Source organism: Zootoca vivipara, chromosome Z1 (assembly GCF_965207765.1).
Source record: "Zootoca vivipara chromosome Z1, rZooViv2.hap1.1, whole genome shotgun sequence".
Taxonomy (NCBI): Eukaryota; Metazoa; Chordata; class Lepidosauria; order Squamata; family Lacertidae; genus Zootoca; species Zootoca vivipara.
Window position 1 is genome coordinate 61,416,422 of NC_142583.1, and position 22,234 is coordinate 61,438,655.

General features: G+C 43.8%; 1 protein-coding gene across 2 annotated transcripts in view; it reads right to left on the reverse strand.

The window, feature by feature from the left end:
- The window catches only part of ARHGAP24 (Rho GTPase activating protein 24), a 348,183-nt gene that overhangs the window by 254,986 nt on the left and 70,963 nt on the right, over positions 1 to 22,234 (reverse strand). For both annotated transcript variants that reach the window (XM_035112152.3, XM_035112151.3), the window contains one exon: positions 13,214 to 13,413. In XM_035112152.3, the coding sequence (XP_034968043.1) occupies positions 13,214 to 13,393 (180 nt within the window). In that variant the 5' untranslated portion in view covers positions 13,394 to 13,413. The remainder of the gene's footprint in view (positions 1 to 13,213; positions 13,414 to 22,234) is intronic.

Consider the following 22,234-nt stretch of genomic DNA (forward strand, 5'->3'; position numbering starts at 1 on the left):
TGCACCTGTAATGGAAGCTTACATAACACCAAGCATTCTGTTGTATAATGCTCAGACGCCGACGTACAAAGTACATTCAGTGCATGGTACTTATGTGGATGTCAGTGGAGGGAGAAGATTGTGTTAAATAAAGAAGTTCTGAAAGGGTGTCATTTGCTCAAAGGACAGGGGCTCAAATTCTCCATGGAAACTTTGCATCATAGAGAGAATGAAATGATACATTACAATCAACCTATTCCCCACCCCATTACCTGAGCTTGGAGAAAGAATAGAGTATAAGGAACTTACTATGTTGTGCCCAATTCAGTTTTAATTTCCAGAAGCCCATCATACCAACACAATAAAGATTCAGTAGCAGAGCTACAGCAATGTACACTCACATCTCCATCCCTGAAGTGTTAAGTGAAAGGTTACATGCTGTCAGGAGCAGGTGTCAGGAGTAAATCATAGGGAATAAGTGAAGTTGACTCTTTTATTAAAAGAAACAAGGCAACTCAGGAGGCCAGACCTGGAAAGCACTCTCCCCGGTAGAACTTGCCCCTATGGGGAAGAACTTGCCCCTTATCACAGCTGCCTAAACTTACCCCTCCCCTTGGGTGCTTCACCAATCTGAAACTATGCTGGCATGGCTGTCTTTGCACTTCCCGCTTCATACCTCTCCTTATTCTAGAAGACCAGGGATGAGGGGAGCTTATTGGAGCAGGAGGGAGAGACCTCCTGGCTTCTTCACCAGCCTGACTCACCTCTGCCTCTTGGCCTCCCTCCTCCCCTGCTTCAGCTTCTACCTCTGGTTCTGTACTGCCTTCTGCCACAGACTATTCCTGCTCACTAAACCATTACCTCTTCAGCTTCTGACACCTCTTCCTCTCAGTCTGCTCCTTCTTCTCCCTCTGACTACACATCATCACCCCACCACCAACCCCCAGGCTCTGAGCTGTCTTCCTTTTGGGTTCCCCAGCTGGTTCCTCCCACCATTCCTCTGTCCATGACATGTACATACACAGAAAATTAAAGATGAACTAGGGGACAAGTAGGGGTTCAACATACACCAATGGGGAAATAAAATTGAGGATATGATTTGGTCATTACCCTCAGACACTCCTCCTCAGAGCTGTTACTTCACACACCCCTTAAATGTTTTCACCTGCCTAGAATTAGTCCTTGAACTCTTGCTTGCCTTAATGTAGGATAGAAAGGTGTGTGTGGGTGTGTAAGTAAACTACCTTTGCTTATGTTCCATCCACAACTAGCATTTGGCCTTCAGAAAGGAACATGGTCCTCAAGCTGAACATGTCCATCACCCCCGCTTTTTGGAGATAGACTAAGTGTCTAGTCAATTCCACCCTAATTTAATCAAGAATTGGGGGGGGGCATTCTAATGGTTTTTTCTATATAGGAAAACACTGGGTTTTCTTGAATACCACTTCAGAGATGGATTTGCAACAAGCATTCGCCTTCAAATTCTGAGCCAGACTGTCTGGAATGACAAAAAGAAATGAGCTGATATAGGGCACATGTCTAAACGATGACTAACAAAGGGCTGTCGTGCCTTTAGGTTGACAGAACATCACTGTCAGAGCGAGGGCTGGATAAAATGCTCCCTGCTGATTAAGCAGGACTCAGTAAGCACCTTAGAACCAATTATGCATTTTGAGAGGAAATCAAAGCGGATAATGCTGAGTTTCAGGGCTGACCGGTGGGCAAGCTAAGGAAGCAACTCAGCATGCACAAAAAACGTTATTGATGCCAGTGACTGGGAGGAAGGCTTCAGTGCTTTGAACCAGGAGTTGGTCGAGCATTGGCTGTGCATGCAGAAGGTCACAAATCTCCAGGTAGGGCTGGGGGGAAACTCCTCTTTGAAATCATGGAGAGCCACAGCCAGTTGGTTCCAAGATCTTCATCTGTTCCTATCCTGTGGCAGGTGGGTGGGGCAAACCACCTGTCAATCACATAACATCATCACGATGTCACACGACTGACAGGTGGCTTGTCCCCCCTCATCCAAATTTGTTGCACAGGGTTCCCAAATGCCCAAGGTCAGCTGTCTGTAAGGCGCCTGGGAACTGGTATGCAAGGGACATTTCTACTTGGTGCTTCCCAAAGCTGGCAGAGGCTGGCAAAGCATTTCTTTCTTCCCTCCCTTATGCAGCAATGCCTACCCGCCCCTGCCCCCCGTAAGGCTGGGATCTGGCATCTGCAGCCAACACAGAATTGAACCCTGCTCATCAGCTGACATCACAAGTGGCATCAGTAGGCTCGTTTCTGCACACGCTCAGAGACCTCTCTCTTATCCTTCATCCAAGCAAGCAAGAAGCATTATTGAAATTCCAGGGTACACTTCAGACATTGTGAAACGAGGTTGGTGTGGAGCTGGGCCTGAGGAGAGGGGAGAAATGGCTCAGGAGGAAAGTCTCTAGGGCACTAGATCAGGCATCCCCCAAACTGCGGCCCTCCAGATGTTTTGGCCTACAACTCCCATGATCCCTAGCTAACAGGAGCAGTGGCTGGGGAAGATGGGGATTGTAGTCCAAAACATCTGGAGGGCCGAAGTTTGGGGATGCCTGCACTAGATAGACCTGAGATCCTTGGCCCTCTTCTACTGAATGCGTGGAAGCTGGAGGGGGCAGGTGCAATCCTGCACCCCTTTTGTGCACCCTGTCACTCTGGATTCTGATGGTGAGAAGAGAGCTTGTGTTTTGTATTACCAGGCTTGCATCTTTCGCAAATGGAAATGCATTCTGTTGATGTGTTGTAAATACATTTTTCCAGGGTGATTTCAGACATAGCTGGTCATCACCTTCTCACCCGCCAGGGGGGCCTCACTTTCAGCTTGCATTGCCCAGTAACATAACAACCTCTAATACAGTACGAATCAGCTGTCAAGACAACTGATTACTAGTCTAGGATAATAATCGAAGGAAATAACTTGATAGCTGTACAAACAGGAAGGCTGATGCTCCTGGGTGCTGGTTTTGGAATACAAATATAGCATTAAAGTTTAATTAGAACAGAAGGGAAATTCAGCAGTCCTGGTTTCTGCCTGTAGCAGCAGCAAGGCAGCCAAACTACAGGAGACCATGATGTGGCAGTTTCCATTTACAGTGTAGCCGACCATGGAGAGATCAAATGCATCCATAATCCCTCGCAGCTGCAGTCAACATGCAAAGGGGGGGGAATGTGCCTCATTCCGAGCAGCTATAAATTGAACATTAGGGATTGCCATGGCTGCAGCAATTCATTTATTTGGCCTGCCTGGTGTAGGTAAACATTTAACAGCAACACCAAGTGCCGAAGACCTAACTCAATTTTCATACTTTGTTCAGAAATGTCATTTTCTTCTAGCAGGCCTCTCAGGCAATTTCAAGCTCTCTCTCGCTCTCTCTCGCTCTCTCTCGCTCTCGCTCTCTCTCTCTCTCGGAAAGCAAATCATCTTTCCCACCACCATGTCCCTTTAAGCACTGTACTCTTTTCGATATTAAAAGGGGATAAGCTAATCCCGACAAAATGCCCCGGAGAAGATTTATTATGACTACATTCTCTTTGCCTTGCCTTCCATGAATGAAAAAGATTGCTTCAGGAGCAATGGCATTAATATGCAACATCCTCTCTCTATGACCGAACACCAAAAGGCATGAAGAGGTTTTTGCCTTTATTTCTTTTATTCCAAAGCTAATTTACTCTGCACATTATGTGGCTCTTAAGAGCTGTCAATCAAGATTCCCATTCTCCTTGCTAACTGGAATTCTCTGACTAGCCTTCATTTTTTCCCTTCAAAGTAAAGCAGTGCATGTACTGTTCTCTACAGTTTAGGTAAGGGATCAAGAACTTGGTAGTCCAGCAACCTTTGGAAGAGCACAATTCTCTGTCAGTACGCTCTGTTCAGCCCACGTCTTAAGGTGCATGGGCACCTTCACCGACCTTCTGATCACAGGAACGAAGACAGCATTCCTGGAGATCAGGTCCTGGTGCTATGGACTCACATCTGCTCGTTGTGAGCACCTCAAACTCAGTCGCAGCAGAGTAACGGAAGCGAAGCTCTGGAGGTTTTGAAACATTGTTGTTGTTTAGTCGTGTCCGACTCTTCGTGACCCCATGGACCAGAGCACGCCAGGCACTCCTGTCTTCCACTGCCTCCCGCAGTTTGGTCAAACTCATGTTCGTAGCTTCGAAAACACTGTCCAATCATCTCGTCCTCTGTCGTCCCCTTCTCCTTGTGCCCTCCATCTTCCCCAACATCAGGGTCTTTTCCAGGGAGTCTTCTCTTCTCATGAGGTGGCCAAAGTATTGGAGCCTCAGCTTCAGGATCTGTCCTTCCAGTGAGCACTCAGGGCTGATTCCCTTCAGAATGGATAGGTTTGATCTTCTTGCAGTCCATGGGACTCTCAAGAGTCTCCTCCAGCACCATGCCTAATTTATTTCTAACAGTCACTGCAAAACACTACAGACATACATGAGAAGAGCAGTTCCCATGCAGCCATCTTATCTCTACATAGATAAGAGCAAAAACTTTTTCAGGCAAGAGACGGAAGAACGAAAGAGCAGCTTCCGTCCCCTCCTTTCTCATAACATGAGAGCAAAACAAAGATCAGGTGATTCTTGCAATGGGAGGGGTGAAATGCCAACACTCTCCGTCACCCACAACAACCATGGTCAATAGACAGGGATGATGGGAGTTCAATAACATCTGGAGGGTAACAGATTCCCCATCCCAGTCTTGTTCACTTGCACCATATTTGGCTGTGGCCCCATCAGGTCATAGAGGAGCCATTTGAGATTGTACCTGAGCCCAGATTTCAATTGTGCCTTCTCCATCCTACGGCTGCCTAACAAGAAAGATCTTCACTCATTTCTAAACAGCGAGGAGAGACAGAGATTCCGGTGGGTCTCAACTGGAAGCGCTTTAGGAAGCAAATGGCAAAGGCCCAGAAGCCTACCTTCAGTCCTTAGGAGACAAGAGACAGAACCAAACCTCGCATTCTATTCTTAAGAAACTGAGAGAAGGTATTGCTCTGATATTTCTTTCTGGCCATAAGTTATGTAGGACTTTATAGGTGACATTTAGCACCCTGAATAGTGACAGGGGCGGTATTTGATTCAGTTAACATTTAAAAACAAAATGACCAAATTTCACAGTTCCTGAAACGAGACAAGAACTGAAAAACTGTCATCCTTCAAAATTCGCACTTCTCTGACTTTTGCAATGCATTTTTCCAACGAAGTAATGTGTACAAAAAAGCATATACTAGGAAAAGTGCATAAAATGCACATTTAAGTGAAAATAGCATACAAAATTCACAATATGGGGGGGGATTGTTTGCAAAAATGTATTAGGCAAAATTGCATATGTATATATTAAGATCAATTCCCACTGAAATACTAGCAAAGTTTCCTGAGGACTTGCTTTTAAAATAATAATAATAATAATAACAATCAGAAGCTAATGTAGAAATGTGGAGAAATGAAAATTCAAAAAGCAAGAAACTGAAATTGACAAATCCCTACCCCTGAATCATGCAGGCAATGTACATAAATTTCCAAAGGTGCCACATGCTCATTCTGGTCAGCTCTCTCACCTGACGTGACCTTGCCCTTCATGATTGCGTTTGGAACTTTCAGAATCGTAGCACACCTGGGTAGAGCAGAGCTTGACCTTGAAGCCAGGTGCATTGTGAAGCAGCCACACATCTCCGTCAACATGTGACCAGCTGTAACATGTGCATCCACTTCTTGACATTCATGTTTAGTGATATAACCTGGCCTTCAACCATACGTGGTTTCATTCCAAGTACAAATGGAGTGGAGGTGGGAGCAGAATTCTCTTTTGAGAAACAGGCTTCTTCTTTAAAATAAAAATTAAAATAAATGACACGTTGAAAGCTGAATGACCCACTCCACCCCTATCTTTCGATTCAGAATGTTTCCAGAAATAGGAATTCACTTTCAAGAGCAGATAGATGATCTAAATCTGAAACGGGTCTCTGGCTTGTGTGCTGTATGTTGAACTTGACCTTGCATTTTTTGGAGAGCAATGTCTTCCTTCAACTGCTTTTATGCACAGAGTCAAAAGCCATGGGGGGAAATGGATTACAAGATAAACATTCAAAGAGGAGAAGTGACTAGAATAAGAAAAAGAACCAGCAGGTTTGCAATTGCAGGCAATCAGCTCCATTTGTGACCTTCGGCAAATGTTCTGAGCTCTACTATTCATACATCCAAACTGTTGCTTCATTTATCACAGTGAATTGGGGGGGGGATTCAATTATATTTTTCACCAGAGTCAAGGAGGCAACAGATCTTTCAAGGAAACTTGCTTAACTACAGCATTGTTCAGTAGTTCTTATTGAGAATATTATTAAACAATTCATAATTTGTGTGTCATTATTTGGAGGCAATCCCAAACATGCTTACCTAAGAGTAAGCTCTATAGAACACAGAAGAAGAAGAAGAAGAAGAAGAAGAAGAAGAAGAAGAAGAAGAAGAAGAAGAAGAAGAAGAAGAAGAAGAAGAAGGAGGAGGAGGAGGAGGAGGAGGAGGAGGAGGAGGAGGAGGAGGAGGAGGAGGGAGTTTGGATTTGATATCCCATTTTATCACTACCCTAAGGAGTCTCAAAGCGGCTCACAATCTCCTTTCCCTTCCTCTCCCACAACAAACACTCTGTGAGGTGAGTGAGGCTGAGACAATTCAGAGAAGTGTGACTAGCCCAGGCATCCCCAAACTGCGGTCCTCCAGATGTTTTGTCCTACAACTCCCATGATCCCTAGCTAACAGGACCAGTGGTTGGGGAAGATGGGAATTGTAGCCCAAAACATCTGGAGGGCCGAAGTCTGGGGATGCCTGGACTAGCTCAAGGTCACCCAGCAGCTGCATGTGAAGGAGCGGGGAAGCGAACCTGGTTCACCAGATTGAAAGTACACCGCTCTTAACCACTACACCACGCTGGCTCAGTGGGGGCTTATCTCCAAGTAGACATACTTGGAATTGCTATGTGAAGTAGATTAGGCTAACCATTATCTTCTTCATGGCTAAGCAAGAATTCAGACCAGAAATCCCTCAGACCCAGTAAATTGCACATTACACCACCAAGGCTATCAGCTGGGTCAGTAGGAATATTTATTGATTGCAACATGGGAAGAGGGTTCCACTGACTTGTTCATGCCAAGCTGAAAGCCCATGGGGGGCAGAGCAAGGCTGCAAGGGGACTGATCTGCAGGGGAAGCTGCCCAGCGACAGAAGGAAGGTATCAAGGCTTAAGTATGTACCGGTAGCTTGGCATGGCTTGGCTGCTCAGGACCAAGGAAAGCTCCCAGAAACAGCAGACGTTGCTTTGAAAATACTAAGAATGATAAGTAGGCAGCTGAGTTTTCTAGCCTCACCCCTCTGTTGAATACAAGAGAGACTTGAACCTGTGAACTTTGATGCATTTCCAGATGGCCTGTTTATTGAGCATTCATTCTGATTTGTTTGCAAGGGAGATAAAATGATGTTGGCTACTTAATGAGCATCCATTCTGATATGTTTGCAGTGAGGTTAGGTGATGTTGTGTCAAATCATGCACCATCTCACACTTTCCCCCTCATAGAACTACAATTTCCAGATTCCTTGGGAGGAAGAATTGCTTGATAGACCACTGTCTGTGGGGAGACTAGGGCTTCCCCAAGAACACTTAGCACCCTTAACAAAGGACAGCTCCCAAGATTATTTGGGGGGAAAGCCATGATTGTCTAAAGTGGAGTGATACTGCTTTAAAATGTATTGTGCGGATGTTGCCTTAAACTTTCACCTGCAGTTTTGCTCAGTCGACAAAAAGTATAAATATCTTAAGGGGACAAGTAAGCTTCCCCTTCCTGTCATGAAAAAAGTAGCAGCTTTTTTGGGGGGGGGTTAATTGAGGGAAATGGTACAGAGGGGAGATGCTCAAACCCCTTTCCTAAACACACACCCCATCCTCTAGGAAGCAGAAGATCCAAATTACAGGTCTCCTGCATCATGCTTCATTGAGCCCTGAGGGTGCAATCTGATGTACACTTGCCTGGCAGTAAGTCCCACAATACTATCTATCTATCTATCTATCTATCTATCTATCTATCTATCTATCTATCTATCATCTATCTATCTATCTCAAGGATAGTATACCTGAAGGAGCATCTCCACCCCCATCATTCTTCCTGGACACTGAGGTTCAGTACTGAGGGCCTTCTGGCAGTTCCCTCATTGCGAGAAGCCAAGTTGCAGGGAACCAGGCAGAGGGCCTTCTCGGTGGTGGTGCCCGCCCTGTGGAATGCCCTCCCATCATATGTCAAAGAGAAAAACAGCTACCGGATTTTTAGAAGACATCTGAAGGCAGCCCTGTTTAAGGAGGTTTTTAATGTTTAATCAGTTATTTTATTTTATTTTTCTGTTGGAAGCCACCCATTATTATTATTATTATTATTATTATTATTATTATTTATGAATGACTGCAAGAAAGCTTATTTTCTGTGCCCTCCTATAATTAGGGCTGCTAGGGATTTCCCCATTTATCCAGCTCCATTTTGATTCATGTAATTAATGTCATTATCACATTAATTTCTATTTTACAGATCCATTAGAAGTTTTAAATTATTTTAATTAAAACTCAGCTGAACTCTGGTGGTTGTTCCCCATTAACTCCTAACAGATGTCCTAAATGGACTTGTCTGCTAATGATTTTCTTACGCAAATTAGATTAGATGGAAAGTGCATGTTTTGCCAAAACGAGGCGCTTGTAAAACCTGCTTTGTACCTAAAAGGCAGGCTCCTCGCATAAGGACATCTGGTGAACTGCAGATTAATTTTAGGAGCAGATTATGCACTTTTAATCAACAGTGGGCTCAAGTCACCAATGCAACATTCAGATGTGGCATTTAAGTACCATAACAATCACAGCTCTTTGGAAATGAACATCCCTTCAGAGGCTTTGTCGCACAATTTTTATGCACCCATCCAAATTTAAGCCTGTGGGGCCTTTTAATGCTACTGTAAACTGAATGTGAATTGTACCGAGCCCAAGATTACTCTGCTTCCCAGGGTTTTGGATTTTTTAAAAAAATATATATATATTTTTATTAATTTTCCAATTAAAACCAATTATATCACATTCATTATTTCAAATTATACACATATATATATCAATCAAACCGAATGTTATGCCAAATCATCTAGAGAATTTTTTTTTGGGTTCCCATGCTTCAAGAAATTGGGGATTCCTCGCAACCGTCCACTGCCGTCTTTTTTCTAAAGTTCAAATCGTCTCTCCAAGTTCATAATAATCCAGATCTTCCCCTTACAGGGTTTTGGATTTTTAACCATTTCAGGGGAGCTCTTAGAAACCTACCTAGGTAAGAACTGCAAGTTATCATAGATGGAAGCTGAAGCTAGTAAGTAAATTTGCAAGAGATTTTGAAAAAAAAATATGGCCATTACACATTGTCAAAGAAAATGGTTGATTCTTCAAAAGTGGGAATTATTAGACCAAGGCCTGCTTCACATACGTCCATCACACATATGATGCATAGTTAGAATTCATGCCTGCAAGAGGCAGTGATGGTCAGCGCAGTGCAAAAACACTGGCAGAGTTGGCCCAGGGCTCACAATGGTCTGTTTGCACCACACCACCTTGGGCACCTCCCCTCTCTGACGCTGTATGCAGTGGTGGCACTGGGCGAGGGATTTGGGGCATGATACCGCATTGGCCCGAATATAAGACGCACCCTTAAAATTGGAGGGGGGAGGGGAAAAATACCCGATTACAAGCCGCTCCATTTATCGCGGCTCCTGGCTGCTTACGGGGGAGGGGGAGCTGAATGCGTTGCTGTTGCCCTTTCCTCGCTCTCTCCCTTCCCAGCCTTGGGGGAAAAGACAGGGGACTATGCATGGGGCTGCTTCACCACGCTCCTGGCACTGTTTGCCCCACGCTCCTGGCTGCATACCGTAAGGTCGCGAATATAAGCCACACTTTAAGTTTTCATAGACGGAATTTGGGAGGGGAGGGCGTGCGGCTTATATTCAGGGCAATACAGTATTCAACTTTCTGATTGGGAAAGGTTATGTGTAAGGGTGACTCCCTACAGGGAGCCACCCCCATCATTCTGACGTCTACCTCGTCAAGTACAGAGAGCACCAGTGGTTCTGAAGCAGCCAGAGGGGGGGGGAGAGACTCGGAGGAGGAGAGAAATCAGAGGGAGGAACAATGGGAAAGCTCGGGGGCAGAGGGATGCAGGCAGACGCTTAGGGATGCTGCAGAGCCAGGGAACCGACTGCTGAGGGAGGAAGCTGAAAGGGCATCACTCCTTCCGGCGCCAGAAGTAAGGAGAGCGCCACAATGCAGGTCAAAGGGGTGGCGTTTTGGGGTGCCCAGACTACTTTGCTGGTGTAGGAACAGACGTACGCCATTGCCGGATTCTGATTCGGGATGAGAGGTCATGTTTTAAGCTGTCTCTACACTGTAAATAAATAGCACAATAAATGTCTTTGAAGACTGATAATTAATGAATTGGGGAAAAAATGCTTAAAATAACCTTTATAAAGAAACCAGAAGCATTTTTTAATTAGGAATTGTAGGTACCGAGATTCCAAAGGAACAGAAAAGACTTTTTATGTATGCAATGACGGCCGCATGGATGCTACTAGCCCAGAGATGGAAACAAGATAAAGTCCCTACCAGAGAAGAATGGCAAACTAAGCTATTGGACTACGCCAAAATGGCAAAACTGACCAGAAGGCTCAGGAAGCAAGAAGACAAAAGTTTTAAGAAAGAATGGGAAAGATTTATAATGTACTGTATTAAGAGACCACTGTAAGCAAATGAAAACATTAGCAGGATTTTAACAACACTTGTAAGGTAACAAATACGTCGGATAATATGGAGAGATTTAAAACGAAATAATATGCAGTTTGAAAAGATGGCAATAGGACCCATGGAAGTGATGGAGGGAGGTCTTGAGATTCAGAAGAATCTCTAAACCTGAGTATGTATTTGATATTGTTATAATTTTACACTTGTAAAATCAAAGAAAAATGACTTACAAACAGTACGCAGTGGTGGCAAGTGAGCAACGTTACCCACCCCACAATCCACTACTAATTACAGAGCAGAGAAGTAAAATGTTTGCTAACATGTGTGTGAGCCACACCTACATTAGATTCCTCCTTCACGCCAGCAGCGTTTGTTCTTGTGCAGCTCTTTTCTTAACCAAGTGCAAAAACTCTCTGTGCGAACATTCATCCTGGAAGTATTTTAGAAATGGCCACAAGAATGCATTGCTGCGTGGCGGTGGCACCACTGCCCGTCTCCTCCTAGCTCTGAAATTGAGACACTGCTTACCCAGACACATTGGGAAACCGCCCATTTCAGTCAACAACAAAGCCGCGAGTGGGAAACGCCAGCTAGTCAACGACAGTCAAACAACGGTTGCATTATGAAACTTTGGGGCTGTTGGTCAATCTCTTTGGCTGGATGCTTGACCTTCAAAGCTGGCACATGGACAAAATGCAAACAACCTCAAGGAGGCATACACAACTATAAGACAGCCCAGGACACTACGAATGGATCGTTTCCCGTGTGGATAAAGAAAAATGAATCAGAACCCCTTCTAATTGCGGCATTCAGTCTAGAGTTGACTTGCATTCATTTGCTCTTTTATATTAGCAGCTTTCTTGCCGCTTTCTCTCTGGAGCAAGAAAACAAACAGTATTTATAACCTTACCTGCTTTCTCAATAGATCACACTTTTATTTTGCTTAGCAGTCCTCAAGAGAATTCAAGGACAAGAGGAAACAGAGAGCTCCTCTCTGACCAATAAAGCATTATCATTCTTGGCTGTGCAAGGAGAGGGGTGGAAGGGTTGGCATAGTGCAATCCTCCCAGAGCTGTGCACACTCTCCTTGTACGTCTGTATGTTTCACAGTGGACGGTCAGCTACCAAATTCTGAATTTCATTCAAGATAGGGATGTAGAAGCTGTGGCCTCTCAGATGCTGCTGGATGACAATTCCCATCATGCCTGGTTATTGGTTATGCTGGCTGGGGCTGACTGGAGCTAGGAGTCCAGCATGTGGAGGGCCATAGGTTCCCTGTACTTGATTTAAGAACGCCAATGTCTGGCTTTTTCATCATAGTAAAGAACAGCTTGCAAAGCATTAAGCAGCCCCGGATTTAGGGCAATAGGGGTGGCTCCACAGCAGTGAGCCAAGGGGGCACAAAATAAAAATGATGATGATGATAAAATATATATTTATACAGGTACCTACTCAAAGTTAGGGAGTACCAAATTTTGTCCTTGCTCCAGGCACCATAGTATCAAAATCTGCCCCTGCATTAAGGCAATGGTTGCTGAAGAATGGGGGAGAGGAGTTTAGACATCCAACCTTCCAGACCAGTTACCGTGTTTCCCCTAAAATAAGACACCGTCTTATATTTATTTTCCTCCCCGGCAGGCCTCCTCCTCCTCCTGCCACGGCCAGCATTGCTGCTGCTGGCTCCTGGAGGCTCGGAGATGACCAGAGAGGTGCGGGCAGCCTTGCCTCTTCCTTGGTGCCCTCCAGAACTGCGCTTATCACTATGTCTTATTTTCGGGGTATGGCTTATATTCCGCAAATGCGTAGAAATCCTGCTACGGCTTATTTTATGGCTACATCTTATTTTAGGGGAAACACGGTAGCAAAGAATCAGGACTCCTTCAGCTCCTTCTTGAACTTCTCTGAAATCTATACTTTGCACTAAAAAAATAAATGCCCAACTTCCTTCTCACTATTATTTAGGAAGCAACGCATAACCACACCACCCCCCACTCACAAGAAATTACTACATGTTCCTTACTACATGTTCCTTTTCCTTTCTTGCTTCTTTGACTTGAGACCACTGCCCACAGTGGTAGAATATTTTGGAGTTTTATGATTAAGATGTAAAATGATAAATCTTATGCTGGACATTGGCACAGAAGCTCTCTGTGACAGACTCCCAACTTCCTTCACTGATGGAATTCCATACCAAAACGCTCTGGATGGGCTGGACCAAAGGAGAGGGTGGGTCTGCTCCCTCTCTCTTACTAAGCCAAATGCTTCCACATCATAATCAGGTTGGTAGCCATCCTTGTGCTTGGAGCATATAAGAGCTCAAACAAGTTTCCGCCCCTTTCCTGTTGGTCCCTTCTTGCCCACCCCTCTACCTCACCTTGCATCCTCTTGCTCTGTACTTACCAAGGGTTTGGTTTCGTCCTCATCTTTGAAATAATAGAGCTGCTCCCCTTTAAGAACGAACCAGCGCGTGTGCCAAGTCTTCACAAAGCCTCCTTGCTTCCTCAGCCACCCACACTTAATGGCAACGTGCCGTCCTTGGTTCAGCTGGGGACTCTCTGCAGAGCCATTGTGCTCTTCCATGATGAGGCTGGCAGACTCTCCTAGTTAGGGGAGGAGGAGGGGAGGTGGGAAAGAAGCTTTATTAGCTAGTCTTCCTTCACTTGTTAACAACAACAACAACAACAACAACAACAACAACAACAACAACAACACATCTTGTTGGAAGATTCAGGAAAGATAAAAGAAAGTACTTCTTCAACGCAGTGCAAAGCTAAACTTCAGAAGTTGCTCCCCTAAGGGGAAGGGGTGACCCCCAGGTTGGTTGTCTTTAAAAAAGGATTAGACAAATTAATAGTGGACAGGGCTATTGTCAAGGTGGTGGCTACTCTTCGCCTCGGTCCAGTATACCTGAAGGAGCGTCTCCACCCCCATCGTTCTGCCCGGACACTGAGGTCCAGCGCCGAGGGCCTTCTGGCGGTTCCCTCACTGCGAGAAGCAAAGCTACAGGGAACCAGGGAGAGGGCCTTCTCGGTAGTGGCACCCGCCCTGTGGAACACCCTTCCATCAAAGGTCAGAGAGATAAACAACTACCTGACATTTAAAAAAGACCTAAAGGCAGCCCTGTTTAGGGAAGTTTTTAATCTGTGATATTTGATGTATTTTAATGTTTGTTGGAAGCCGCCCAGAGTGGCAGGGGAAGCCCAGCCAGATGAGCGGGGTATAAATAATAAATCATTATTATTATTATTCGCAATAATCACCCTCAGCTCACTCAGAGAGATATTTACAGTCCTTTATTTTACATATATACAAACAGCACAGTTACAACTCATGCGTCCGAATCTGATGGGTCAGATTCAGGGAGTGGCTTTCTTTGACTTCTTCTCCAGCACAGTAAGCAGGGTAATCTCGCAAGACATCTCTGATCCCTGCGGTTTAACTCTCTCCTTTCCTGTGCTGAAGGCACCGTCTCTCCCAGAACTGCCTGTGTGGTGTTGGGGCTCTCTTTCAGCATCGTAGAGCCTTGCCACCTCTTGGCTGATCCCAGCTCTCTCTCCTCCTCTGCCTCTTCTGTCACTTCCTGATCTTCTCCTTCTGACTCTCCTCCTCCCCTCCCCCCCCCCCCCCGACCCAAGGGCGTTCGCTGGCTGTCTCGTGACAGCTATCAATGGCTACTAGCCATAATGGCTATGCTCTGCCTCCACATTTGGAGACAGCAATGCTTCTGAATGCCAGTTACTGGATACCACAAGGCTGCTTGTAAAAAAAAAACCAATGAAAGCCACAGAACGATGTTTAATTACAGATTAAAAATAAAGAAATCAAATGAACAAATCATTTCAAATCAACATTCAAATCAACATTTCTTTAGGCCTGTCCAGATCATATAATTATTTTATTTTAAATTGGGGGAGGAGAATCATGTGTACCTTCAAAGGTGCTATGAAACAGATGGCTATGGTTTTCTTTAAAAGAAAAAAGGAGGGGGTTAAACAGGAGGCAATGGTTAGCTGAATATGTGTTTATTTTTCAGCAAAGCCCGTGGTCTTTTTTGAGGCCTGCTTGGCATCCTTGATCTCTTACAATTAGAGCAAGCTTAGGTGTGCTTGTCTGTGCCCCAAGTCCAAGCTGCAAGGTTTCTCTCTTAGGGTGGCCATGCATCCTTCTTTGCAGAGAACAGCCCTCTCTTTGAATGGCTCAACCAAGGAAGCTGAGTTCGTAAGGAACCAAAAGAAAGCAGAACACGGACAATGAAGTTGCCCATCGCCAATGTTCTGTTATTTTTTTAGAGTTTGAATGGATGGTTTTATTGTTTTAGGGTTTGTTGGGTTATTTTTGTGTTTCTGTATTTTATTCTGTTTTTACCACTTGGATGGGTTTATGCTGTGAAGTGGTCTATACATTTTAATCATGATAATAAAAATGATCATCAGCATCAACACCATCACTATGCAAGTCGGTGCAAAACAATTCAAAGTGAAAGCCTTTGCAGATGATTTAGTTTTAACATTGGAAAACCCTAAGGATAGTGTTGCAGAAGCTATAGAAGAAATTGAGAAATTTGGCCAACTTGCAGGATTTAAATTAAACAGACAGAAAACAAAGGTTATGGCAATGAATATGATGAAAGAGGAAAAACAGGAGCTACAGCTAAAATACGGATTTGACGTGGCAAAAAAAGTAAAATATCTGGGAATATGGATGACAGCAAAGAATATCAATCTATATAGTGATAATTATGAACCAGTATGGAGAGAAATAAAGAAAGACTTGGAAAGATGGACTAATATGAAAATGTCATTCTTGGGAAGAATAGCAGCAATAAAGATGAATGTATTACCTAAGATGCTATTCCTATTTCAAACTATACCTGTTGTGAAGGGTACAAGACAATTTCAAGAATGGCAGAAGATTTTGTCAAGATTTGTCTGGCAGGGGAAAAAGCCCAGAATAAAACACAAACTTTTGGTTGATAGAAAAGAAAGAGGCGGATTCTCTCTACCAGACCTGAGACTTTATTATGAAGCGTCTTGTATGTGTTGGATAAAAGAGTGGATAACTTTAAAAAAATACGGACCTGCTAGATTTGGAAGGTTTCAATAATAGATTTGGATGGCATGCATATTTATGGTATGATAAAAAAAAGTCTCATACAGGGTTCACAAACCATGTGATAAGAAGATCTCTGTACGAGGTGTGGGAAAGAAATAAAATGCTGTTAGAGACTAAAACACCATGGTGGGTATCACCAGTAGAGGTATTAACAGTTAAGAAAGTAAATATGGAGGGGAGGCGGGCCACGTACGAGGAAATCTTGACAAAAACTGAAAAAGGCTGGAGACTGAAACCTTATGAAGAAATTAAAGGGGTATTAACAGGATGGATACAATACCATCAAATAAATGATGTTCTTAGAGAAGATAGGAAAATAGGATTTGAGGATAAAAGGTCCAAATTTCAAATAGAAGTGCTAGAAGGCAAAACAAAGCTTCTGTCAAAAATGTACGACTTGTTGTTAGAGTGGTATACAAAAGATGAGCTGACAAAAGAGGCGATGATTAAATCGGCAAAGGAATTTGGGCATAATATTGAATATGACGCGTGGTTGAAATTATGGAATCAAACTTTAAGATTTACAGCATGTACTGCATTGAAAGAAAATATATATAAGATGATGTATAGATGGTACCTAACACCAGTTAAACTAGCTAAAATGTATAGAATGAGTGATAAAGCATGCTGGAAATGTAAAGAGAAAGATGGTGAATTTTATCATATGTGGTGGACATGCGATAAGGTAAAAAGATTTTGGGAGATGTTATATAATGAATTGAAAAAGATGTTTAGATATACCTTTCCAAAAAAACCGGAAGCATTTTTGTTAGGAATAATAGGAGGAGAGATTAGAAAAGAAGATCAAGTACTGTTTATGTATGCAACAACCGCGGCTAGGACATTGTTAGCCCAAAAATGGAAATTACAGGAATTACCAACAATTGATGAGTGGCAGACGAAAATGATGGATTATGCTGAACTTGCTAGACTGACTTGCAAGATCCGTGACCAAGGTGAGACGAGGTTTCGAAAGGACTGGAGTAAATATGTGGACTATATGGAGAAAAACTGTAGATCTTTAAAAACACTTGCAGGATTGAAATAAATCCTACGAATTGACTAAAAAGTTAAAAAGGAACTGCAAAAAAGTGGAGTTAACAAGAAACCCGCATGAAGGGAGGGGGGAAGTCATAGCTCAGCAGAGCAAGATGTAAGAGGAAAATATAAGATGTTATGTATAAAAGATTTTTTTTTTATTTTAATTTGATAAATTGGAAAATTGAATAAATTTATTTGGGAAAAAAAACACCATCACTATGCAGGCACACAGGCCACTTTATTGCAGTCTCCCCTGTCTACTTCTACTGAATTCTAGAATTTTTTCCCCTAAAAGTTCATTTATACACAATACATTTTTATTATGCCATTCCATGACGTCTTTAAAGGATGATTCCCTCTCTTTTCTTGGTGTGATGCGTAATGTCTGTCTGTCCTTGAAGAAGGAAGGTTTTTGAACTTGCACTAACTCCTGCTGCTTCTTGTGATGTGTGTGTGTGTGTGTGTGTGTGTGTGTGTGTGTGTGTGTGTGTGTGTGAGAGAGAGAGAGAGAGAGAGAGAGAGAGAGAGAGAGAGAGAGAGAGAGACCCATGGAAATGGAGGGGACAACACAGTAGCCTTGGCAGGTCTATATACAATAGACTCCTGTGTACATTGAGGGAAGCTTTCATGGAGGGCGGAAACAAATGCTAGGACGCCTGGGAGCACGCAGCAAACATCTGTGAAATACTTTTAGTTCAGGAAGCCAGACTAAATTAAGCGGCTGATGGTGGAAATGAAACCAGACACAATTCAGATGTGTAATGGACTGTGTGTGTGTGTGTGTGTGTCTGTGTGTGTGTGTGTGTGTGTGTGTGTGTGTGTGTGTGTGTGTGTGTGTGTGTCAAAATTCAAAGTCTCCAGATAGGGCATGAATCTTCTTGGCTGCCTTTGCATCTTTGGCCTATGATCACCTGGACACACATCAAGGACAAATGCTTCCTTGCTGCTTAAGAAGCCGAACAACGACAAAAGATTTGGCTTTGATTTTGATTTAAGCTTGCACGGACCCGAAATGAAATCAAGATGCGGAAAGGTTGTCCCCCAAAAGTTGTAAAAACTGACCCTTGTAGGAGCAGCAGAAGACAGTGCATATTTAAACTCCCCGCCCCATTTGTGACTATGCTAAGAGGCTAAGCTATCTAGTGCCTTTGCCTTAATAAAGGTTTTGACTGCTGCAAAAGCATAGGGAAAGCAAGGATGGCATAAAAAAAAAAGTTGAATGCCCTTCACTTTAATAATTCACGTATTTTGTAGCTGTGAATTGTTAAAATTAAGGGCATCCATTTATACTTGCAAAATACATGTATATATATTTAAGCTGGGAAGCCGCAAGAGATAGGTTTCCAGGCAGGAAATTAAGTTGTTCAGTGACTTATGGGTGGGTGTTGTTTCCTCAGTTAGAAATCTTATCTAGGCAGAAAACTTACTGCAGGTTTGGTGATAAGATTTAATACCAGGGATGCAGAACCTGTGGTTCTCCAGACATTCTTGGACTCCAACTCCCATCAGTCATCATGACTGATTGTCAAGGATGATGGGAATCTGGAGAGTCACAGGTTCCCTGTCCTTGGTTAGGGAATATTGTGAAAGTGAAATGTAATAAACTGTAAAATTCTTTCAACCGCCTAATACTTCAATAATGTTCTGCATTCAAAAACATGAACAGCTGGTCAATATTGTTTAGTCCAGCTAAGTACCACTATATAGTGGCAGCAGCCACTATTTATCCCCCCCCCCTCCACTAGTCTTGTGCCTGGTTTATCTGATTTCATCATCTTTATCATGGCCAAGTTATTGCCTGTTACTTTTGAAAACATTTCCTAAACCAAACCAAATGTTTCACAAATCTGAGGAGAAGCAACTAGCAATTGCGGTACTTTGATGCACTGCAGGGCAGTATTGAAAGTTTGGGCCCCAATGAAGCATGGCAAAGACCTGCTTGTTCCAAGAACTTTAATTTGATTATGTCTTCTAAAGGATAAGCCATCAGATATACTTTCTAATGAGACTGGTGAAGGCAGTCTTGGAAACTATATAAAAACTCTACACCCACCCACCCACACCCCAGTATTGGCTTCCACAATAAATAATGTCCTAATACAAGTTAAGCTCTTGATTTAAACACATTCAATTGCAAACATTGTTTTATACTTCAGGTTTGAGTGTGAGCAGTGAAACTAATTCTGAAGATGTTCTTCCCCTTATGCATAAGCATGTGCTAGAGCAGGCCTGGGTGTCACAGAGGAATAGTGGGAGGAACCAGCTGGGGAACCCCTAAGGGTAAAAGAGTCACAGCCAGGGGGAATGGTGGTAGGACTGCAGCAGGGGCCCAAAGGGTCACAATTAAGGTGATAATGTAAATCCTTATAAATATTGGAAATGGAATATGCTTATATTAGAAGAGTTATGGTAAACCTGTTGCTTTGAGAGACTCATGATTTAGCAAGAATGTCGTCCTTTACTGGGACAGAAGGTCAGCTAATACGTCAATCACAAAGATGCAATTCATAAACTAGAACGTAAGTTGTTACATGGTACACATAACACAGTTCCCAACACACATACTATCTCACAATGTGACATATTACTGAGAACCGAGGCCTAGTTAGCAATACTTATTGCACATGCATATTAAATTAGGATGAGGTAATGATGGACATGCATATTGAATTAAAATGATGTAATGATTTATATGATTGGTTAAAATGAAATCCTTTGTCTGAAATGTTATAAATTCTCCTGCCCCATGTTGGGCAGGGTTGCAGTTTTGTGAAAAGATTTGACTGTAACCATTATTGCTTTGCAATAAACAAAATGGACTCCTAACTCCTCGTCTCTGAGTTTTATTGACCTAACACAGAAGATAAGCCATTTTTTGGCGTACAACAGGATGACGATGAGTAGTCAGAGGGAGCAGAGGGAGAAGTTTGGGAAGAGGTGTCAGAAGCTGAAGAGCAGGGCTGGCCCTAAGGCCAGGCTGGGTGGCGCAGGGCACCACGGCGCCAGCCCGCTGGCTGGCCGGTCCGCCGCGCTGTGCCTGCCCGCCCACCGCGCAGCAGCGCCTGCCCACCGCACTGGGAAACGGGGCGGGGGCGCCGGAGGGATCCGGCGCACCATGGCGCATGGGGCGCTTAAGACGGCCCTGCTGAAGAGGTTAACAGGGCTTAGTGAGGGGAGGGGGGAGTCTGTGGCAGTGATAAGTCCAGACTCAGAGTAAGAAGCTGAAGCAGGAGAGCAAGCAGGCCAAGAGGCAGAGGTGAGTCTGTCTGGTGAAGAGCCATGGGTATCTCTCCCTCCTGCTGCAAGCTCCTCTCCCTCTGGTCTCCCAGAACCCAGAGAGGTATGAAGAGGGCGGTGGAGAAGTCAGCTTCATGCAGGCACAGTCTCCAATTGCTTGGAGGAGGAGACGTACGCAGCTGTGGGGATGCGGAGACCTTCAGTCTCAGCAACTGCTTTATGGGGGCAAGACCTACCAAAGATGAGTTGCTGTGCTCAGTAGGCTCAATACTCCTGTGCAGGCCCTGTTTTTGCTAATAAAGAGTTAACTCCAACTGGCTCAGTGTGGTTTACTGGTGGCTTGCTCCTGTCGCTGGGGGAAGCCTGCAGTCCTCCATATGTTCTTGGACTACAGCTCCTGTCATCCCTGTCCACTGGCCATTTTGTCTGGGGCTCATGGGAACTGGAGTCCAGCATCATCTGCAGGGTACCACATTGGCTATGCTACCACTCTGCTAGAAGAATTTTCTGCTCCTCCAAGCATTTGATTGCATCAGATTTCTTTCAATCCAAACCAATTACATTCCCTTAAAAGCAATAAAGGAATATTGAAAGTACTTCTGTGCATAGTAGCCCATTGTCTATACAGCTTGACTCAAACAAAAGCTATCTTTCCATCATGGAATGAGTAGTTGCTTTGCTTCCGGAATGAAATGGCTTTAAATGCACACAAAGTGACTTCTAAGGTCTGTATTTATTCACTTCTGTATGGAGCCGTAATGCTTTGGAATTAGTTCAATAAAGGGGGAAATATGTCACCATGGAAAGATATCTATTTATTGACTTTTATTGGCTTTGGGGAAAAGGTCCATAGGCAGGATCAAAATAATGTTTCCAAGACATCAAAGTGTTGCTGAAACAGAACAATTTAGATGCAGCTTCTGCCAGAGCTGTGTCACAGATGTTTCCAACAGGAGGAAACAGGGCAAAAACTTAGCAAAACATCTATGGAAAGCTCAGATTCTGCCAATTTCCTGGATCAAATTTAGAAAATAAGTTTTCTTATAGGACATGCATACATTCTAATAAGATGTATAGCCAAACAAGAAAAGGAAAGGAAAAATAGAGCGAAACAAAGGAAGGAAGGAAACGAAAAGAGCAAACAAACAAGAAAACAAACCCATCATTTGCCATTTTAATGCCCATTCACCTAGTTCGTAGAGATGAACCATGAACCAACATCATGGCAGCATGGCACCCCCAACCATCACAAATTTGTCGCCATATCTGAAATGAAGCTACACTTGTAGATATGTAGGCTAAGTTCACAAAGGCACAAATATCACATTGGCTGCTCCTCTGACCCTGCCCTCCACTGCTATATACTTCATCATATGCAGTCAGGACCACTTTAAAGAGCTTACATCTAACTTCATTTCCTTCCACCCATCCTTTGCTACCTTTCCTCCTTCACTTCACTTCTCTTCTCTCCACCCTGTCTGCAAACTTAAGAAGAGCTTAATGGATCAAGGCCAATGGCCCACCTGGTCCAGCATCATGTTCCCAAAATGACCAAAAAAGATGGCCATGGCAAGCAGGACCTGAGTGCAACAGCGCTCTCCCTAGCTGTGATTCCAAGCAACTGCCATTCAAAAGCATATTGCCCCCAGCAACTGGAGGCAGAACAGAGCAATCACTGGTAGCCTTGTCCTCCATCAATGTGTCCAATCATGGCCATAGCCACTGGTAGCCTTGTCCTCCAAGTTTATTGACATCACTCTCCATTCAGATTGTAAGTTCCTCGGGGCAGAGACCTGCCTTTTCTTTCTGCCTCTCTGCAGTGCCTCCCCACTGATGCTATGCAGCAGGAAGAGGAAAGGAAAGCGGGTGGGATCTCGACTTGACACTGCTTGACCCTCTCTCCCCTACCATTGCCAATAACAAAATCTATTTGGAGCTACTGCTTTATAAAGATCCCAGAGGATAGATAAATGCGTTTATTTTCCTATTTAAACAAGGGGGAGGGAGGCTGAGAAATGAGCTCACTGTCAT